At 44.0% G+C, this 17,368-nt stretch overlaps 1 protein-coding gene across 1 annotated transcript in view; it reads left to right on the top strand.

Moving 5' to 3' along the window:
- Positions 1 to 17,368, top strand: part of VAT1L (vesicle amine transport 1 like) — a gene marked incomplete at both ends in the record, with an annotated part of 151,262 nt that overhangs the window by 15,908 nt on the left and 117,986 nt on the right. Inside the window, one exon of the mRNA XM_079723869.1 lies at positions 12,424 to 12,553. Coding sequence (XP_079579995.1) covers positions 12,424 to 12,553 — 130 coding nt within the window. The remainder of the gene's footprint in view (positions 1 to 12,423; positions 12,554 to 17,368) is intronic.

The following is a 17,368-nucleotide window of genomic DNA, read 5'->3' as shown; positions in this document are numbered from 1 at the left end:
GTCAGTTTTTAGTTATTTATTCTTGGTTGAGGATTTGAAGAGTAGTCTACACACTAGTCGATGAAGATCTTAGCGGAAGCAAAACTATTTGTTCAGAGGTTACTCCCTCTTTTCTATAATGTTTTGTTATGTTTGCATTCCTTTTTTATTACAGCATAGTTGATGTACAACGCTGTGCAAGTGTCAGGTGTATAACATAGTGATTCACAATTTTTTAAAGTTATGCTCCATTTCTAGTTGTTGTGAACTATTGCCTATATTCCCTGGGCTGTAGCTTATTTATTCTATACATGGTAGTTTTTACCTCTTAATTCCCCACCCTTTGTTTGCCCCTCCCCCTTGCCTCTCCCCACTGGTAACCACTAGATTGTTCTCGGCATCTGTCATAAGACACTCTTTCCAACTTCTGATAGAGCTCAGGTGGCTTCTGTCTCCTGAGGTCCATCCAGGACAATTCTGGCTGTTCCCCAATGAAAGATGCCATTTGAGATGTGCATGAAAGTGCTCCTTGTTCTGACAAAAAGTGTTTATTCTTCCATAGCAGATTTGTATCAGTCTATTTTCATAGTCTTGAGATCATAAAATAGGTACTTAAAGCCAAAAAGAAAGGAAAAAGAAAAAAAAAAAGAATTGGGAGCAAGATTTTCTGAGATCAATGCCTATGGTCCTAGATGTTTTCAAGTTATCAGCTGCAATGAAGAAACAAAAATGAAAACTTCCATTCTGGAAACATGAGGGAATGACTCAAACATGTACTTCTTTGGCCCGACTTGGATTGGGAATTCAGTGCTTTGATAAACATTGCAGCAGCAAGACCAGAGCAGAATGAGAAAGGGCACAGCTTCCGGGGCTGCTTCTGCTCAGAGCAAAGCCTCCCATTAGGAGCCTCTGGGAGAGGCTGCCATGGATGCTGGGTTGTTGATGTTCACCAAGCAGAGGGAATTCCAGACTTCCCATGTGGGATTTGACCATGTTCCCCTGGTGTCCGGGTCTTCTCCAGCATCCTGTGATTCCCGCCTTCCCGCAGACACCTAGAAAGCCCTGAGCTACTATTTTTCATGGATTTCCCCAAGCAATTTACCAACCTTGCATGCATATTTTTTCACAGTGAAAATTGTCTAGTAAACCCTGTAAAAGGCTCTTTTTTTCTTTCCCCCAGCATCGAGATACACTTGACACTTAACATGGTGTAAGTTTAAAGTGCACAAGTGTACAACTTTTGTAAATTGCAAAATGATTACCACTGTCCTATTAGCTGCCTCCATTCTATCACTCTGTGACCATTTCTTTTTTGTAATGAGAATATTTAAGATCAACTCCTGCATGTGTTTTGATGGTTCATCCACCTTTACCCTTCTCTTTTTTCTTAGTCTGTCTCCTCAACGCCTTGATCTCTACAAATCTTCCCTTTCCCTTTCCTCTCATTCTTTCAGGCCCCAATTTAAAGATCTCATCCTCTTTTCTGCCTTCCCAGCATTGGTTATAAGAATGCCTAGACCTTTCCTCTTCAGGGACCACTGTACAAAGGACACCTCCATAAATGCTCACCATCAGTGACCACTGCTCTGTGCCTGGAGGGGAATAAAACCCAATAAAGGAAGATCACAATACCCCTCTTGTAGTGGATACTGTGGTACACTACCCAGAACCCTCTTTTAGGACTGAGGTGCTCATTCCCCCAGCTACAGGAAGTGATGGCTGCTGAGGGTTCGCAGCTGCGTCCCTCCGGAGGAACTGCCCTCAGCAGAGGCAAGCATCCTTGCCCAAGATCAGATCCCCTCTCTGGGGGCGGCTCTCATCCAATGACCAGTTGATGCAAGGGTAAAAAGTTCAGTCCCTTTGCCTTGATTCATCATAACTTGAGGGGACCGTCCTAGTTCCAGAACTTGCCGTGGATAAATTGAGTCCTTTTTACTGCTACATCAGTGTTTCAACCTCTCCATCTACTCAATCCAGTTCCCCTCCCCCCCATACAGGTGTTCCCTGGAGAACTCCCTATAAACCCTCTGGCATGCAAACCTCAGTCTCAGAGTTGCTTCCTAGGGGGCCTGACCTATGACGCCTTCTTTGTGTGTTGATGATGATGATGATGATGGTGGTGGTGGTGGTGATGGTGGTGATGACGATGATAGCAGCTCACACTTAGTGAGCACTTATGGTATGTGAAGCACTCTGCTTTACATGTACTGTCACATGCCATCCACACCAACCCCTGAAAGGGTGAGGGTATTACTAACCCATTTTTGAGATAAGGAAACTTAGGTTCAGGGAGATGAAGCTACCCACGTGAGAAGGAGCCAGTAAGCAAAAGCTGAGGATTTAAATTTAGCTTTGGTGACTGCAGAGGGTGTCAGCAAAGCTAACAATTCTTTGGGAAAGCCTTTCCAGGGCTCATTGTTTTGACTCCATGGTTATCTTGTCTGTGAGCCCATCTCCTGGTGACCGGGTGAGCTCTCTAGCTACACTTCTGTAAAACCACTCATCATGCCACATTGTGAGCAGCTTTCATGATTCTGTTTCCCCATGAGAAACTGAACCCCCTGTGAACTGTGGATATCTAATACTAAGTGTCTGCTCGGGATATAGTAAGTGCTCAATGTGACAGATGAGTCGAGAAGTCCCCTCTTTGTAACTGGGAAAACTGAGTGATGCTCTCTCAGAAGAAAAGCAAAGGGCAGTAGCCTCTGGAGACATCACTTGCCTTCATCCCTTGGCTTTGTAAACCTCGATGAGCCTCCGTTTTGTTCTCTGTGAAATGTAGGTCATGTCGTGTATCTCTTTGCCTTGTTATGGTTGTTGGAAAAATTAAATATCGCACTTATAAAACACTTAACCCCAAGCCTGATACACAGCAGGCACCACATAAATGTTATCCACTGCAATGACTCACCACCAGTAAGTCCTTTTCTCCCCATGCCCCATCACTTGAGGAATTAGAATGGGGATTTCTAGAGATTCTACTAGCTTCTTGGGCACCCCCCCATCACAAAGCCCTATATGAGAACCGATCTCAGAAAGGGTCCATCTCTTCTTAAACAGTCTTCTTTGTGGGAACAGCTGATTTGGGGCTACTTAGAGCAATTTTTCTCAGTGCTGATGGCATGTGAGAATGTGTGCTTGGGTGAAACAGACTCTCAGAGCTACAGCCAGGATGTACACGTTAAAAAAAATATATATATCACCACGATGATCCTGACATGCATCCAGAAAATGATTATACTTGAAACTTGGTCAGCCTGCACCCACGGGGTCCGCAGTTATTGCCGTTGGGGGAGGGTACTGACTGCCATCGCTCACAGAGTGAGGCTCATGATCTTAACACAGTATTTGTTTAACATGAATTCAAAGTATCTTGGAGATGTTTCAGAGAATCATAGAGGTCATGATTGAAAGAAACTTAGAAAATGTCAGCTGGTCCTATGTCTTGAATTCCCTCCATGACATCTTTTGTGATCTTCACAAACACCCTTGGTAACCTGGAACGTGACAGCCTATCCAACATTTTTTTTTAATGATTAACTTTAATAAACAAAATTACTCTGTCAAAATCTTCTAAAAGTTTCTGAATGCTTACTCTCAATTTCTGTACACATCTTCTCCCGACCGACAGCAACTAGTTCAAAGACCGGCATCCGTGCATGGACCACGTTTTGATTAGCTTTCATGTAGTGGAGACCGGAGTAGGGATGATGTAGAAGAGATGGGAGGATTGCTGGAGTGGTGTTTGGAGTGGCGGAAGAGATGAGATGAGGTGCGCAGTGCAGGGACTGAGTTTGCTCTCCAATATTTTAATCAGCAATTTAGACATAAAAATTAATGGCATGATAACTGCATTTTCAGAGGACACAAATCCAGGAGGAAAAGCCAATTTTTTTGGATGAAAGAATTAGGATCCAAGAAAGAGCCAGACAAATCTGAATGATGAATCTAATCTAATAAGACCACATTTAACAAGAGTAAATATAATTCTTTGGACTAGGATCAAAAAATTCAACTGCCCTAGAGGACGAGAGAGCTTTTCATTTTCTTATCTATTTAATCATCATCTATTAATTTTTACCTTGTCTCGTTCCAAAGACAGCTTGAAATAGCTTAAAAAGAAATAGATACACTAGCGATTCTCTAAGTGTGCTTCCCAGACCAGGAGCAGCAGCATCACCTGGAAATCTGTTAGAAATGCAAATTCTGGACTTCCCTGGTGGCGCAGTAGTTAAGAATTCACCTGCCAATGCAGGGGACACGGGTTCGAGCCCTGGTCCGGGAAGATCCCACATGCCGCAGAGCAGCTAAGCCCGTGCGCCACAACTACTGAGCCTGTGCTCTAGAGCCCGCGAGCCACAGCTACTGAGCCTGTGTGCCACAACTACGCAAGTCCGCGCACCTAGAGCCTGTGCTCTGCAACAAGAGAAGCTGCTGCAAAGAGAAGCCCGTGCACCACAAGGAAGAGTGGCCCCTGCTTGCTGCAAGTAGAGAAAGCCCACGTGCAGCAATGAAGACCTAACACAACCAAATAAATAAATTAATTAACTTTAAAAAAAAAGAAAGAAAGAAATACAAATTCTTGGACCTCCCTTGTAGACCTACTTAGTCAGGAACGCAGGGATGGGGCCCAGCAATCTGTGTGTTTACAAGTACTCCTGCGAATTCTGATGCACAATCAAGTTTGAGATCGAATCTAAGAGAGTTTAAGTTTTTTTTTTGCGGTACACGGGCCTCTCACTGTTGTGGCCTCTCCCGTTGCGGAGCACAGGCTCCATACGCACAGGCTCAGCGGCCATGGCTCACGGGCCTCCTAGCCGCTCTGCGGCATGTGGGATCTTCCCGGACCGGGGCACGAACCCGTGTCCCCTGCATCGGCAGGCGGACTCTCAACCACTGCGCCACCAGGGAAGCCCCAAGATTTTTTTTTTTTTTTTTTTTTTTTTTTGCGGTACGCGGGCCTCTCACTGTTGTGGCCTCTCCCGTTGCGGAGCACAGGCTCCGGACGCACAGGCTCAGCGGCCATGGCTCACGGGCCCAGCCGCTCCGCGGCATGTGGGATCTTCCCGGACAGGGGCACGAACCCGTATCCCCTGCATCGGCAGGCGGACTCTCAACCACTGCGCCACCAGGGAAGCCCCCCAAGATTTTTTTTAATGGAAACTCCAAAGCATTCAGAAAGTTAAGATGAAGCTGAGTGTTAGGATAACACAGAGAATGAATGCCGGAAAGCTCTGCAGTGTGTGGGGAGGGGTGCTACAAATTTGGTTCAGAGCTTCCTAGTAGCCAATGCAAAGAAAGAAATATAATCAGTTTCTACACTGCACTGGGCCTGTAAGAGCCACACAAATAATCTCTGTGCTGAAATTTGAGGAAAAATTCCCTGTCTTCATAAAGAAGAGAATGTATATTTTAACAAATATTATGTTCAACAATACCCCTCCAGTAAGTAAAACAGTGGGTTTCTGAAGGTTGTTTCTGTGGACATGTATCTCCCAACTGAACCAATGATGGGGCAAGATTAGGGATTTCTATTGAGTGTGAAATCGAAATATATGATTGGGCTCTACTGAGCTGCATCAGTAAAGAAGTAGTCTTCCAGAAGAGGAAGATTTTCATCATACAGTTCTTTGTGTAATGGTCTGAGTGTTTGGATTCTTGTGGTCAATGCTGAGGATACTGATGATCTGAGGGAGGAACAAGATGGCAAGAGATCTAAAATCTTTTCCCATGAGCCACCCCTGCCTTCCTTTCACCTGGAAAATAAAAGGGGACCTTCTCCATATCTACTTGCCTCTTCTTTGCTAAATCCTTCACAGGGCCAATTTTATCTCAAATTGGAAAATTAATAAACTATAGCTGGGCTGATTCTTCTGTCATCCACTTAGTGGTGTCCTTTAAGAAATAATTTATAAGCTTTTGCACAGCAAAGGAAACGAAGAACAAAACGAAAAGATAATCTACAGACTGGGAGAAAATATTTGCAAATGATGCAACCGACAAGGGATTGATTTCCAAAATATACCAACAGCTCATACAGCCCAATATCAAAAAAACAAACAACCCAATCAAAAAATGGGCAGAAGACCTAAATAGACATTTCTCCAAAGAAGACATACAGGTGACCAACAGGCACATGAAAAGATGCTTAACGTCGCTTATTAGTAATGAAATGTGAATCAAACCCACAATGAGGTATCACCTCACATTGGTCAGAATGGCACCATTAAGAAGTTTACAAACAATAAATGCTGGTATAGAGAAAAGGGAACCCTCCTACACTGTTGGTGGGAATGTATACTGGGGCAGCCACTATGGAGAACAGTATGGAAGTTCCTCAAAAATCTAAAAACAGAGTTGCCATATGATCCTGCAACCCCACTCTTGGGCATATATCCAGACAAAGCTATAATTCGAGAAGATACATGAACCCCTATGTTCACAGCAGCACTGTTTACAATAGCCAAGACATGGAAGCAACCTAAATGTCCATCAACAGATGAATGGATAAAGAAGATACATATATACATATATATGCATACACATATACATACATACAGTGGAATACTACTCAGCCCTAAAAAAGAATGAAATCATGCCATTTGCAGCAACATGGATGGACCCAGAGATTATCATACTAAGTGAAGTAAGTCAGTAAGACAAAGACAAATACCATATGATATCACTTATATGTGGAATCTAAAAAAAATGATACAGCTGAACTTATTTATAAAACAGAAATAGACTCACTAACATAGAAAACAAACTTATGGTTACCAAAGGGGAAAGGGTGGTGGAGGGATAAATTTAGGAATTTAGGATTAACAAAGACACACTACTGTATATAAAATAAACAACAAGGACCTACCTATAATGGAAACGAATCTGAAAAAGAATATATATATGTATATGTATAACTGAATCACTTTACTGTCTACCTGAAACATTATAAATCAACTATCCTTCAATAAAAAGAGAAATAATTTATGTCTTCTTTGATATTATTACCATATCCAATGGAAATTAACAGAGCCCAAGCCAGAGCTTTGGGGACAAGAGTACACAGCAACCTACCATGGTTTATAGGTAACAGAATGACAGCCTAGTGGTCAGAAACTCAAACTTTGAAGCCATATAAAAAGGGTTTGTACCCCAGTTCTGGTACCTAAATAGGGCCTTGGACAAGGTACTATATCTTGTTTAGGCTTAACCATCCTCCTGAACAAAATGGAGATGAAAATGGCCCATACCTGAATACCTAACCTGTAGCATCATCATCAAGTGAGCAACATTTATTGAGTCTAGTAGAACATAAAATGAAAATAGCTAGACATCTCCCATGAGACTTTACAGGGTTGACATCCATTCCTTCATAGATAATAGAAAACAAAGTACAGACGCCAAGGCTAGCTTGCCTTCCTTCAGCTTCTAGATAGAATCTGAGCATCCCAAGTCAGTGTCTTTTACCAAGACCACCAAGCATCTCTTCCTCTCTACCTCAGCTTTGATTTTGATAATATTTTACGCAGAGCCGACAGGATAAAGAACCATCAAGCAAACAGCGTATGAGAGCTGGGGGGGGCCGGGGGGGGAGTGGGCTTCAAAGACGGAGCCAAGGTCCCGCAGCTCACTGACGGCAGTGCAGGAAGTGGAACCCACGCACCCTGCATGTGTTTCCTTCCACCATTTTTCTCTTAGTCTTCTTGCCCCTGATTCTTGACATTATTGATTTTAGTAACATTGAATTTACTTGCTTTGCAGATTTCATGGTGTCAAGTCTCAGCTCTTCCATGGACTAATTGTGTTGTCTCTGACAAGTCAGCTTTCTTATTTGAGGCTCAACATTCACATCTATCTAATGGGAATAATAATATCTGCACTTCTTGCCTTTCTAGGATTGTTACAAGGTTTAATGAGATGTGTATAAAAGCACATTATAAACTGCACTATGCTATGCAAATGAAAGAGTTATTTTTTAAAGAGACTGCCTCCAAATTTCCCTGTACCTCCCTCATTCTGTGTTTTGAATTTTTCAGGGTCCCTTTCTCATACCTCGGCCTTCATTCCTTCAGGATGCTAAGTCTCAGTAATAACCCTTTAAGCCTATTATCTGACTAATAATTTAGTGTGGGAGGGAAACAAAACAGCCTTATTTTTTATAATTATACCAATATTTGAGAAACAGAGGATTACTCAGAAGACCATTACATCAAGCACTTTGCAGCACTACTTCTTTTTGCAATGCTCTCAAATGTTTAAGAGCCATGTAAAAATCAGGTGAGAGAGACATTTGACAATTACCCCTGGTATGGGCCTGAGTCATCAGGCTTAGTCATTGCTACCCCCTTAAAATTTCCAGGTGAAAATCAAATTATCTTAGCGAATACTGGACACTATAATTATGATGATGTATGGCTTGATGTGCCCCTGTGTTTTCCTGTTGTGTTGGGGAAAAAAAGTGTTTGACAGACCCAAGTTTAAGTTCATGGGTTCACCATTCATTGTCCGTGTGGCCTTGGGCAAAGAACTTATTATCTCGAAACAATGTTACCGGTTTTGTTTGAAAAAAGAAAAAAAATGAGGTCAGTAATGGCTATCCAGTGGGTGATTCAGGTTTATTGATTATGGTATTGGTTTTAATTTGTATTTTGGTTTCATGAGACAGAGACCACACACATAACCTATTATAAAGACAGGCGTGAAGTATCAAAGGAACTCTTGGATATTGGAGGGCAGGAGGCATGTGGGGCTGGGTTTCACCCCATGTAGAGACTGAACCCTTCCATCCTTGATAACTCAGCAGTGAGGTCTGTATAACTCACCCTGGTATATAGCCTGTTAGGTTGGCTCTGTGACCCAGCTCAGTTCTGTTTTTTTGACCTCCTTTCTGGTACTAAGTTTTTCTCTTGATGCGTGTTTCCCAATTTATAGTTTTTGAGAGAACATCCAGTTCTTGGGCCAACTCATTTATTTTATACTGAATGGGCTCCCGCTTAGATTATGAATGGCCCCTCCTCCAACACTGGGTCCACCACTGGGTCAATCCGCGGGCAAAGAGATAAGTCATAAACGTGGTCCCTTGGACGCGCCCTCGCGCCCTTCGTCAAGGGCGGTGGGTGAAGTTTCCTTAGAGACGGAGTAGGGTGTCACCTGTGAGGGCTCAGTTTCTAGGCTTGGCTTCGATTGGGATCCTGACTTTGACCGTTTCTAAAGATGAGACCTTACACAAGGAACTTAATCCTGTTGAGTCTAAGTTTCCTCATCTAAAAAATGGATATGATAGTTCACACCTCGTAGGAGTGTCACTGAGTCTTAAATAACAAAAGGGAAGTGTTGAGCACGGTTTCTGCCACGAATTGAACCCTCAGGAAATGCTGGATAGGCCCATTATCAGGAGGAGGCGTGTGGGCAGGCACCATGAAACAGGTCTGATGCAACACATCAGGGTACCTCATTAACAACTGTTCACCTGCTCTGTGTGTTGAGATGAACAGCAATGACCCGTCCCCTGTCCCCTGGGATACGCCTCCTTCATGTTTCTGTCCTCAAGTTGGTTGGCATTCTCCATGATCCTGACAGAATCACTGCATGCCTCACTGACAAAATGGGGTGCTACAGGATTTTATAAGGCCTGTCCTAGCCCTTCTCGCTGGAATCAAGTAGCTGGCTCCCCGTTTACAATCACTGGGCCCACTTCACGCTGGATGGAGATTGAAGGTCGCCTTATTGAGCAGCGTAACAAGCGTCTAGGATGAAGCCTTCTCCAGGGGGCTGGGACATTTACAGCACCGTCAAGTCATTTCTTCTGGCATTTTTCCGTCAGGGTCTTGGGAAATCCTAAGTTTTCACACAGAGGATATAACACAGTGAGCTGAAATATGCGTGAAATGAGATGGGGTGTTTGATTTGGGACGTAGAAATTCCTTTTATTGTCATACAGCGATGCTGTATTTATTTCATTGTGTCGGAAAATGGACTATTTCACAGAAGTGAAGCTTATAGATACCTGAAGTTTTCCCACTTCAGCTCTGAAACTATTTTTAACTCTTGTTTAGTGGGAATCTTCCTAAAATGTATCTCACACGTCAGCCTTCTTCTTAACAGAAGATGCAGATATTATTATTGAATACTTACTACGTACTTGGCACCATTCTTAATGCTTAACTCTTATTAACAACCCTGTGGCATGGGTGCTACCATAGCCCCCATTTCACAGATAAGGAAATTGAGGCTTAGAGAGGTTGAATAACTGACCCAAGGTTACACAGGGAGGAGTCATGGAATGAGATTTGTGCCCAGATCTCCCCGAGCTCTTGAAAAACTGGCCACATTATTGGAGAACATTTTGGTTAATAAATGACCTTAATAACTATTAACCATCAAAGCAGGACCTTTGGAAGTCTACACATATATTTCAGGAATGTGCCCATGACTCTGAGCATCCCTTGGCTGCTTTTTTTTTTTTTTTTTTTTGGTACGCAGGCTTCTCACTGTTGTGGCCTCTCCCGTTGCGGAGCACAGGCTCCGGACGCACAGGCTCAGCGGCCATGGCTCACGGGCCCAGCCGCTCCGTGGCATGTGGGATCCTCCCGGACCGGGGCACGAACCTGTGTCCCCTGCATCGGCAGGCGGACTCTCAACCACTGTGCCACCAGGGAAGCCCCTTGGCTGCTTTTTAAAAGGAGTTAAGGGACTTCCCTGGTGGCGCAGTGGTTAAGAATCCACCTGCCAATGCAGGGGAAACCGGTTCGAGCCCTAGTCCGGGAAGATCCCACGTGCCGCGGAGCAACTAAGCCCGCGAGCCACAACTACTGAAGCCTGCACGCCTAGAGCCTGTGCTCTGCAACAAGAGAAGCCTCCGCAATGAGAAGCCCACGCAAGACAACGAAGAGTAGCCCCCGCTCGCCGCAACTAGAGAAAGCCTGCACACAGCAAGGAAGACCCAACACAGCCAAATATAAATAAAATAAATAAATTTTTTAAAAAAGGAGTTAGTACTCAAATTGGCAGCACATTTTTTTGGATATTCATGAATATTCCTTCATTCAGTGGATGCTGCTTGAGCCCCTACTGTGTTGCTGTGGGCATAATGTGTGCCAGGTATTCTGGAAGCAAAGAAATATGAGGCATGCAGCTGCCTTCAGAAAAGGCACATGTTAGAGATACTTCAATGGGGTAATATGTGCATCTTGCCTCATTTGTGTCCAGAAACACCTAGAGAAAGGGATGACTCTTGAACCCACCTTTCAAGGAAGTCATCCTCCTTGCCCTTATCCATTCCTTATGGGTGAGACTGATGAGTAGAGACCAGGGGATGTAGGTAGAGTTAGATGCTTCCTTGGCTCCAAAGAGGCCAAGGAAGAAATGGGCCATCTGTGTTTAAGAAAGAGTTCATCTCTTACTTGAAAAAGAAGCTGTGGCCGGACGCTAATGGGCCTTGGGCCAGACCGAGGAGTTTGGCTTCTATAACCGTGTCTTTCTTAGATGGCAGCTTATGAAAACAGGCAGTACATTAGAACCACAGCTGGTGGGAAAAAATACATGTTGAGTGAGGTATGTGTTCCCACTTGATTAGTTCATGGGTGTTAAATGCAATTCCCAATTGTAGCTCTTTAAAAAAATCCAACAGTTCGGAGCATTGGTAGCACCATTAGAATCAAGTATGTGGTTTTCCAAGGCAATGTCTTTGATATATTTTAATGATAATTTTCTTATTTCAAAAGTAATATGTTTGTAGAAAATACCTAATGACTTCTCTCAGCCAGAGATAACTAAAGTTTTTGAAATGAACCCTCCAGTCTTCCCTTACCCATTGGTCCATCACTTTGACCTGTATTCTTTGAGTCACCCTCCTGCAGCTGGACCCAATGTGGTCTCTTAATGGCTCATAGTCACCATTATGGGTACTGTTTATGGCTCGGCGCTCATGTAAGTCGATGGGATGGTTGAGGTGTGACGGTTGTTTTGAGACCTTTTAGGTTAGGTCTTTTTTCTCTTTGTTTTTCATAGAATGGCAGATGGCCATTGTGTCTGGCTGCTTTCCATGTGTCTTCTTATAACCTCTTCCTAGTATATTTTTTACCCTTGATTAACTGCTAGAACAGCTAATGACCAGGCTGGTTAATACATACTTTTAAAATAAGAGTAAGGAGGCTCTGAGTGGGAGCAAAGGGACCGTCTTTTGAATTAGAGCGTGAACTCTGCAATTGCCATTTGAAGGGCTGGGAAAGCATTAGTTGTCTAGAAAGATCACTGCTTTACTTTATTGGTGACATCTAGCTAAGTAACATTACTGTTAGGCATGTTTCGTCAGAAAATTTAAAAAGAAAGGAGAGAGGAATTGGGGAGCAGGGGGAGGGAGGGAATGGGAAGGAAAGAAAAGTCAAGCCAGTGCTTTCTTTCGCATCTCATGTGAATTTCGTTTTTCATGTTTGCTCTTCACAGTGGTTTAAACTTCATTGACTTGATGGTGCGACAAGGGAATATCGACAACCCTCCCAAGACCCCCCTGGTGCCAGGATTTGAATGTTCTGGGATTGTTGAAGCTCTGGGGGACAGCGTTAAAGGATTCGAGGTAATGTTTTTGACTTCTGACTGAAAGGATGATATCTATCTGGAATCCATTAAGATAATAAAAGAGTATGCAAAATATGTTTGAAATAATCTATAACGTGTCTTATTGTTATTGTCTCGTTATTTGGGTTTATTAACAGTGGTTGTAAATGATAGGACTTTCCAAACATCTCATGCCTTCCTGCGTACCGTCTTGTTGTTCCTGGCAACGGTCTGGTGAAGGGGCCAGGGGAAACCTTAGCATCCCCTTTATTCATTTTATACTGTTATTAATAAGATTAAAATTAATACAGCTATGAACTTGGCCTTGGATTAACTAAGTGTCCATCCCTCCTCTCTCTATCCGTGGCTCTCATCTCCCCATCACTTCAGGCTCAAAAGTCAATTACAAAACGCAAAAGTTGGGGAGAAGTAGCCTCTGTATTTTATAATTGGGTTCCTTTAAATATCTACTTCGCTGATGCATCTAAGTGATCATTTATGCATCGTTATTTCAGACACTGGGAAAGTGGCATTTTTGGATGAAGATTTTAAAGCCAAAGGGGAGAGGTAACTGACAATGAGAGAGAATCGGCGATGGGTTGGTGGCTTGGGGAGTAAGGCAAGGGATAAAAAGGGTTATTATATTATTCTGACTACTTTTGTACATGTTCAAAATTCCGCATAATAAAATTTTTTTAATCGCTGAAAAGATGTATGACCCTTCCTGCCATTATCATGCAAATCAAGTCGGATCTTGTCTATAAAAACTGAAAAACTATGGGCAAATCAATGGCACAAAATTGTGGTAGTTTGGAGCAAGAAAAAACAGTGGAAATCAGGCCTAAGAGCTCTCGCTCGACTTTAAATGCTTCCCGTGGAGAGATGAAGGGACCTCACGTTTGAGAATCGACCCTAACTAGAAACATAGGGAAGTTACTGTTGTTCAGTCTGCAAGGTAAATATTGTTATTATCCCCTTAGAGATGAAGTTCAGAAGGGTTCAGTCATTTCCATGCGGTCAGAAAGATAGTAAGTAGTAGCTGAAGCTGGATTCAAATCACCCAGAGCCTCCTGACTCTTCCTACAATTCCACGGTCTTTCCCCCTGCTCCCCACCGGCTACCGCTGCGACACTTAACACAGGGAGAGAAACGCTATAAAAGCCAAAGCCAGAATGCGTCCCTGGAATTGATTCTGAGGCTGCTCAGCTCACGGTGCCTCGGAGCCTAAACACATTGTGAAAATATCAATATGCTGCTGATTCATTATGATGAACGTCTGGAAATCTCATCCCGCTCATCCGTCTTTTTTTTCAGAAGATGTTGGGGGTAGGAGTCTATATATTTATTTATTTATTTTTGCTGTGTTGGGTCTTCGTTTCTGTGCGAGGGCATTCTCCAGTTGTGGCAAGCGGGGGCCACTCTTCATCGCGGTGCGCGGGCCTCTCACTATCGCGCACTCTCTTGTTGCGGAGCACAGGCTCCAGACGCGCAGGCTCAGCAGTTGTGGCTCACGGGCCCAGCCGCTCCGCGGCATGAGGGATCCTCCCAGATCAGGGCACGAACCCGTGTCCCCTGCATTAGCAGGCAGACTCTCAACCACTGCGCCACCAGGGAAGCCCTCATCTGTCTTTTCGTCGGTGGTTTCCAGATAACATGGCAGAAAAACGTTGAGAGAGAAGTAAATGCGCTTTTCCTTTTCTTTCCTATGACTTTACATTTCCTGTCCCCAGGTAAGCAAGCTAACCTCACCTGGCAGCACCATCTCTCCCTGAAAGTGCCGCACGTGAGCACTGCGATCTGCTCCCAAAGGAACAGATCATACCGTTCACGCTACTGATCTTGAGCACTGGATAAATAACCCATCGTTTTAGACTGTACCAGCAGATAAGGGTGTTGTTGGCCTTAGTTTAGAGGGAGGAATCACTGTGCTTGATTATATGTATCGTTTCCCTTATATGTGATCTTTCTTCTGCTAGTTATAGCCCTGACTTGCTATTGTCAAACCGATCCATCACCCCCTCCACCCTCCTCCAGCACTTTCAGCTGCACAAACAAATAAAAGCAGCCACCTACAGCTTTCCAGTCAGGGTGTGATCTGGGAGAAAACCAATACTAATAGGCCCTCTATAATTTTGACTTAAAATTTTCAATCATGTTGGAGATGGAATTCCACATGGCAACACACTGAATAGCTCTCTTGGCTTGATGGATTGCAAGGGAGCCTTGAAAAGTTGTTGCCAGCGGCTCAGCAGTAAAGGAATAATGTGGGCTCAGTCGCCCAGGACTAATTTAGTTTTTTTAAACAGAATCAAGTAATGAGGTGAATCGGATGTTTAAAAAAAAAAAAAAAGGTTCCCCACCGCTGGACCCTGAGACTGGGGCTGCTGATCTGAGGGCTGATCCTCTTTTTGCCATTTTGATAGTGAAACAAGAAGTCTGAAGCAGTCAACCCTGCTGGGATGGCTATGACCATCACTGTCAAGGTGGTCTGTGATGGCACAGCCATCACTGTCAGGGTGGTTGAAATACTCTTTTCATACACTCTGTTGACACTGGAGGCCATGAGCTACTCTGTGGCGTGATGGATCTTTGGGTTTGCATGATTCTGTGCAAAAGAGGATGCCAGTGTTAGACCCTAGAGATCCTCTGGGCCAAGCTAGGGCATCTGAGATGATATTCCTGACATCATCACTTGGTTTTTAACGCTTCCAGAGATTGGGACGCTCACTGCCAATGAGACAGCCTCTCCTGTCCATCAGGTTCTTCATTAGACAGCTGTTCCTCTGCTTCCTGAAACCCAGTGGGTCGATAGTTAGCTGTGGATCATTCAACTGTGAATTCCATGAGATCAGGAACCGATCTGTTCTTTTTTTTTTTTTTTTTTTGGCGGTACGCAGGCCTCTCACTGTTGTGGCCTCTCCCGTTGCGGAGCACAGGCTCCGGACGCGCAGGCTCAGCGACTGTGGCTCACGGGCCCAGCCGCTCCGCGGCATGTGGGATCTTCCCGGACCGGGGCACGAACCCGTGTCCCCTGCATCGGCAGGCAGACTCTCAACCACTGCGCCACCAGGGAAGCCCCCAATCTGTTCTTTTTAAGAGTTAGCATTAATTGTTCTTTCCTCGTTTTACATGCACCGTGCCAAGTGGATTGCATGCATATTATGTCATTTAATCTCCATAAGGACCTGTTCCTAATATTATACCCATTTAAAAGCTGAGAAAACTGAGACTTAAAGAGTTAGACTAATATTCCCAGACTTGGTAGGTTCCCCTGTTGTACACCCTTATATAAATTTATTTCTTCTTTGTAGCACTTAGGTGTAATGAATTAACTATTTGTATCTGGAGTCAGCCTACCTAGATTCACATCCCAGTACAGCTACTCTTTGGCTACATGACTTTGGGCATGTGCTTTAATCTCTCTTTGCCTCAGTTTAAATGTCTGTAAAACCTATGATCATTCATCTGTAATATGGGGCTGTAACAAAACCCATCTCATAGGAGGCTTTTGTTGTTGTTTTTGAGCAGGGGTGAAAGAGAAATCCTAAACTAGAAAGAAAATAAAACAGTAGAGTCAATCATAAAAATATATATACACTAAGACACACATGTATGAAAGCCGTTAATTTACTGAGAAATCACTATGACCACAGCAATTTGAATATTGCATTTAAAAGTTATAGTATAAGCAACTAACATCAAATAGCAGAATGGTTCAATTGAACTAGCACTTGGCAGCTCATGTAAGCCATCAGTGATAGTTTACTTTGTATTTACCTTTAATAATGATATGCTGTGAAAAAAACTTAGCATAGGATTATAACCACCTTAAAGGGAAGACTGCTTTTTTTTCTTTTTTTTGAATGGTGTCTGGCTATGTAAACCACTGATAAAAAAACAACACAGGATTCAGCCCTGCCTCATCTAATCATGAGGTAAAGCATGTGACAGCCTTAGGACAATGTCTGCCATATAATACGTGTGCAATAAATGTTAGTTGTTATTCCTCACACCCGATGGCATTCTCCTATTTCACTCTAAGCCTGGTTGCTCTTGTTCAGTCTCTTGCACTTACATTTACATGGCTCCTCTGATGGACCACGTTTCACATCCGATGTAATCGGTAATCCATTGATGCAAATACCACAGTGAACTAACCTGGCAGGGAATCTATATGGGGTGGGAGAGAATAGCCGAGAGTAGATTTGACTCCTAGCCCCTTTGACCTTCCCAGTTCCCCAACAGGGAGATTAGATGAGAGGTTAAATCAGTAATATGACCTTCCAACACTAACATTCCATGGCATGTGATGTGATGCACGTTGTATTGATACATTTATGCTCCAGAAGAGGGGGTAGAGTCCCTGGCTTCCATGGCCCCTGGGAAGCTTGCACTGATGGACTTCAAGAGCATCCACAGGGACTTCCCTGGTGGTCCAGCGGTTAAGAATCCACCTTCCGGGCTTCCCTGGTGGCACAGTGGTGGAGAGTCCGCCTGCCGGTGCAGGGGACGTGGGTTCGTGCCCCAGTCTGTGAAGATCCCACATGCCACGGGGCGGCTGGACCCGTGAGCCATGGCCGCTGAGCCTGTGCGTCTGGAGGCTGTGCTCCACAACGGGAGAGGCCACAACAGTGAGAGGCCCGCGTACCGCAAAAACAAAAACAAAAACAAAGAATCCACCTTCCAAGGCAGGGAGACCGGTTCGATCCCTGGTCGGGGAACTAAGATCCCACATGCCACAGGGCAACTAAGCCCATGTGCGGCAACTACTGAGCCTGTGCGCTCTGGAGCCCACTCACCACAACTAGAGAGAAGCCCACGTGCCACAACTAGA

Source organism: Hyperoodon ampullatus (genome assembly GCF_949752795.1).
Source record: "Hyperoodon ampullatus genome assembly, chromosome: 18".
NCBI lineage: Eukaryota > Metazoa > Chordata > Mammalia > Artiodactyla > Ziphiidae > Hyperoodon > Hyperoodon ampullatus.
This window is presented reverse-complemented; position numbering and strand designations above follow the sequence as displayed.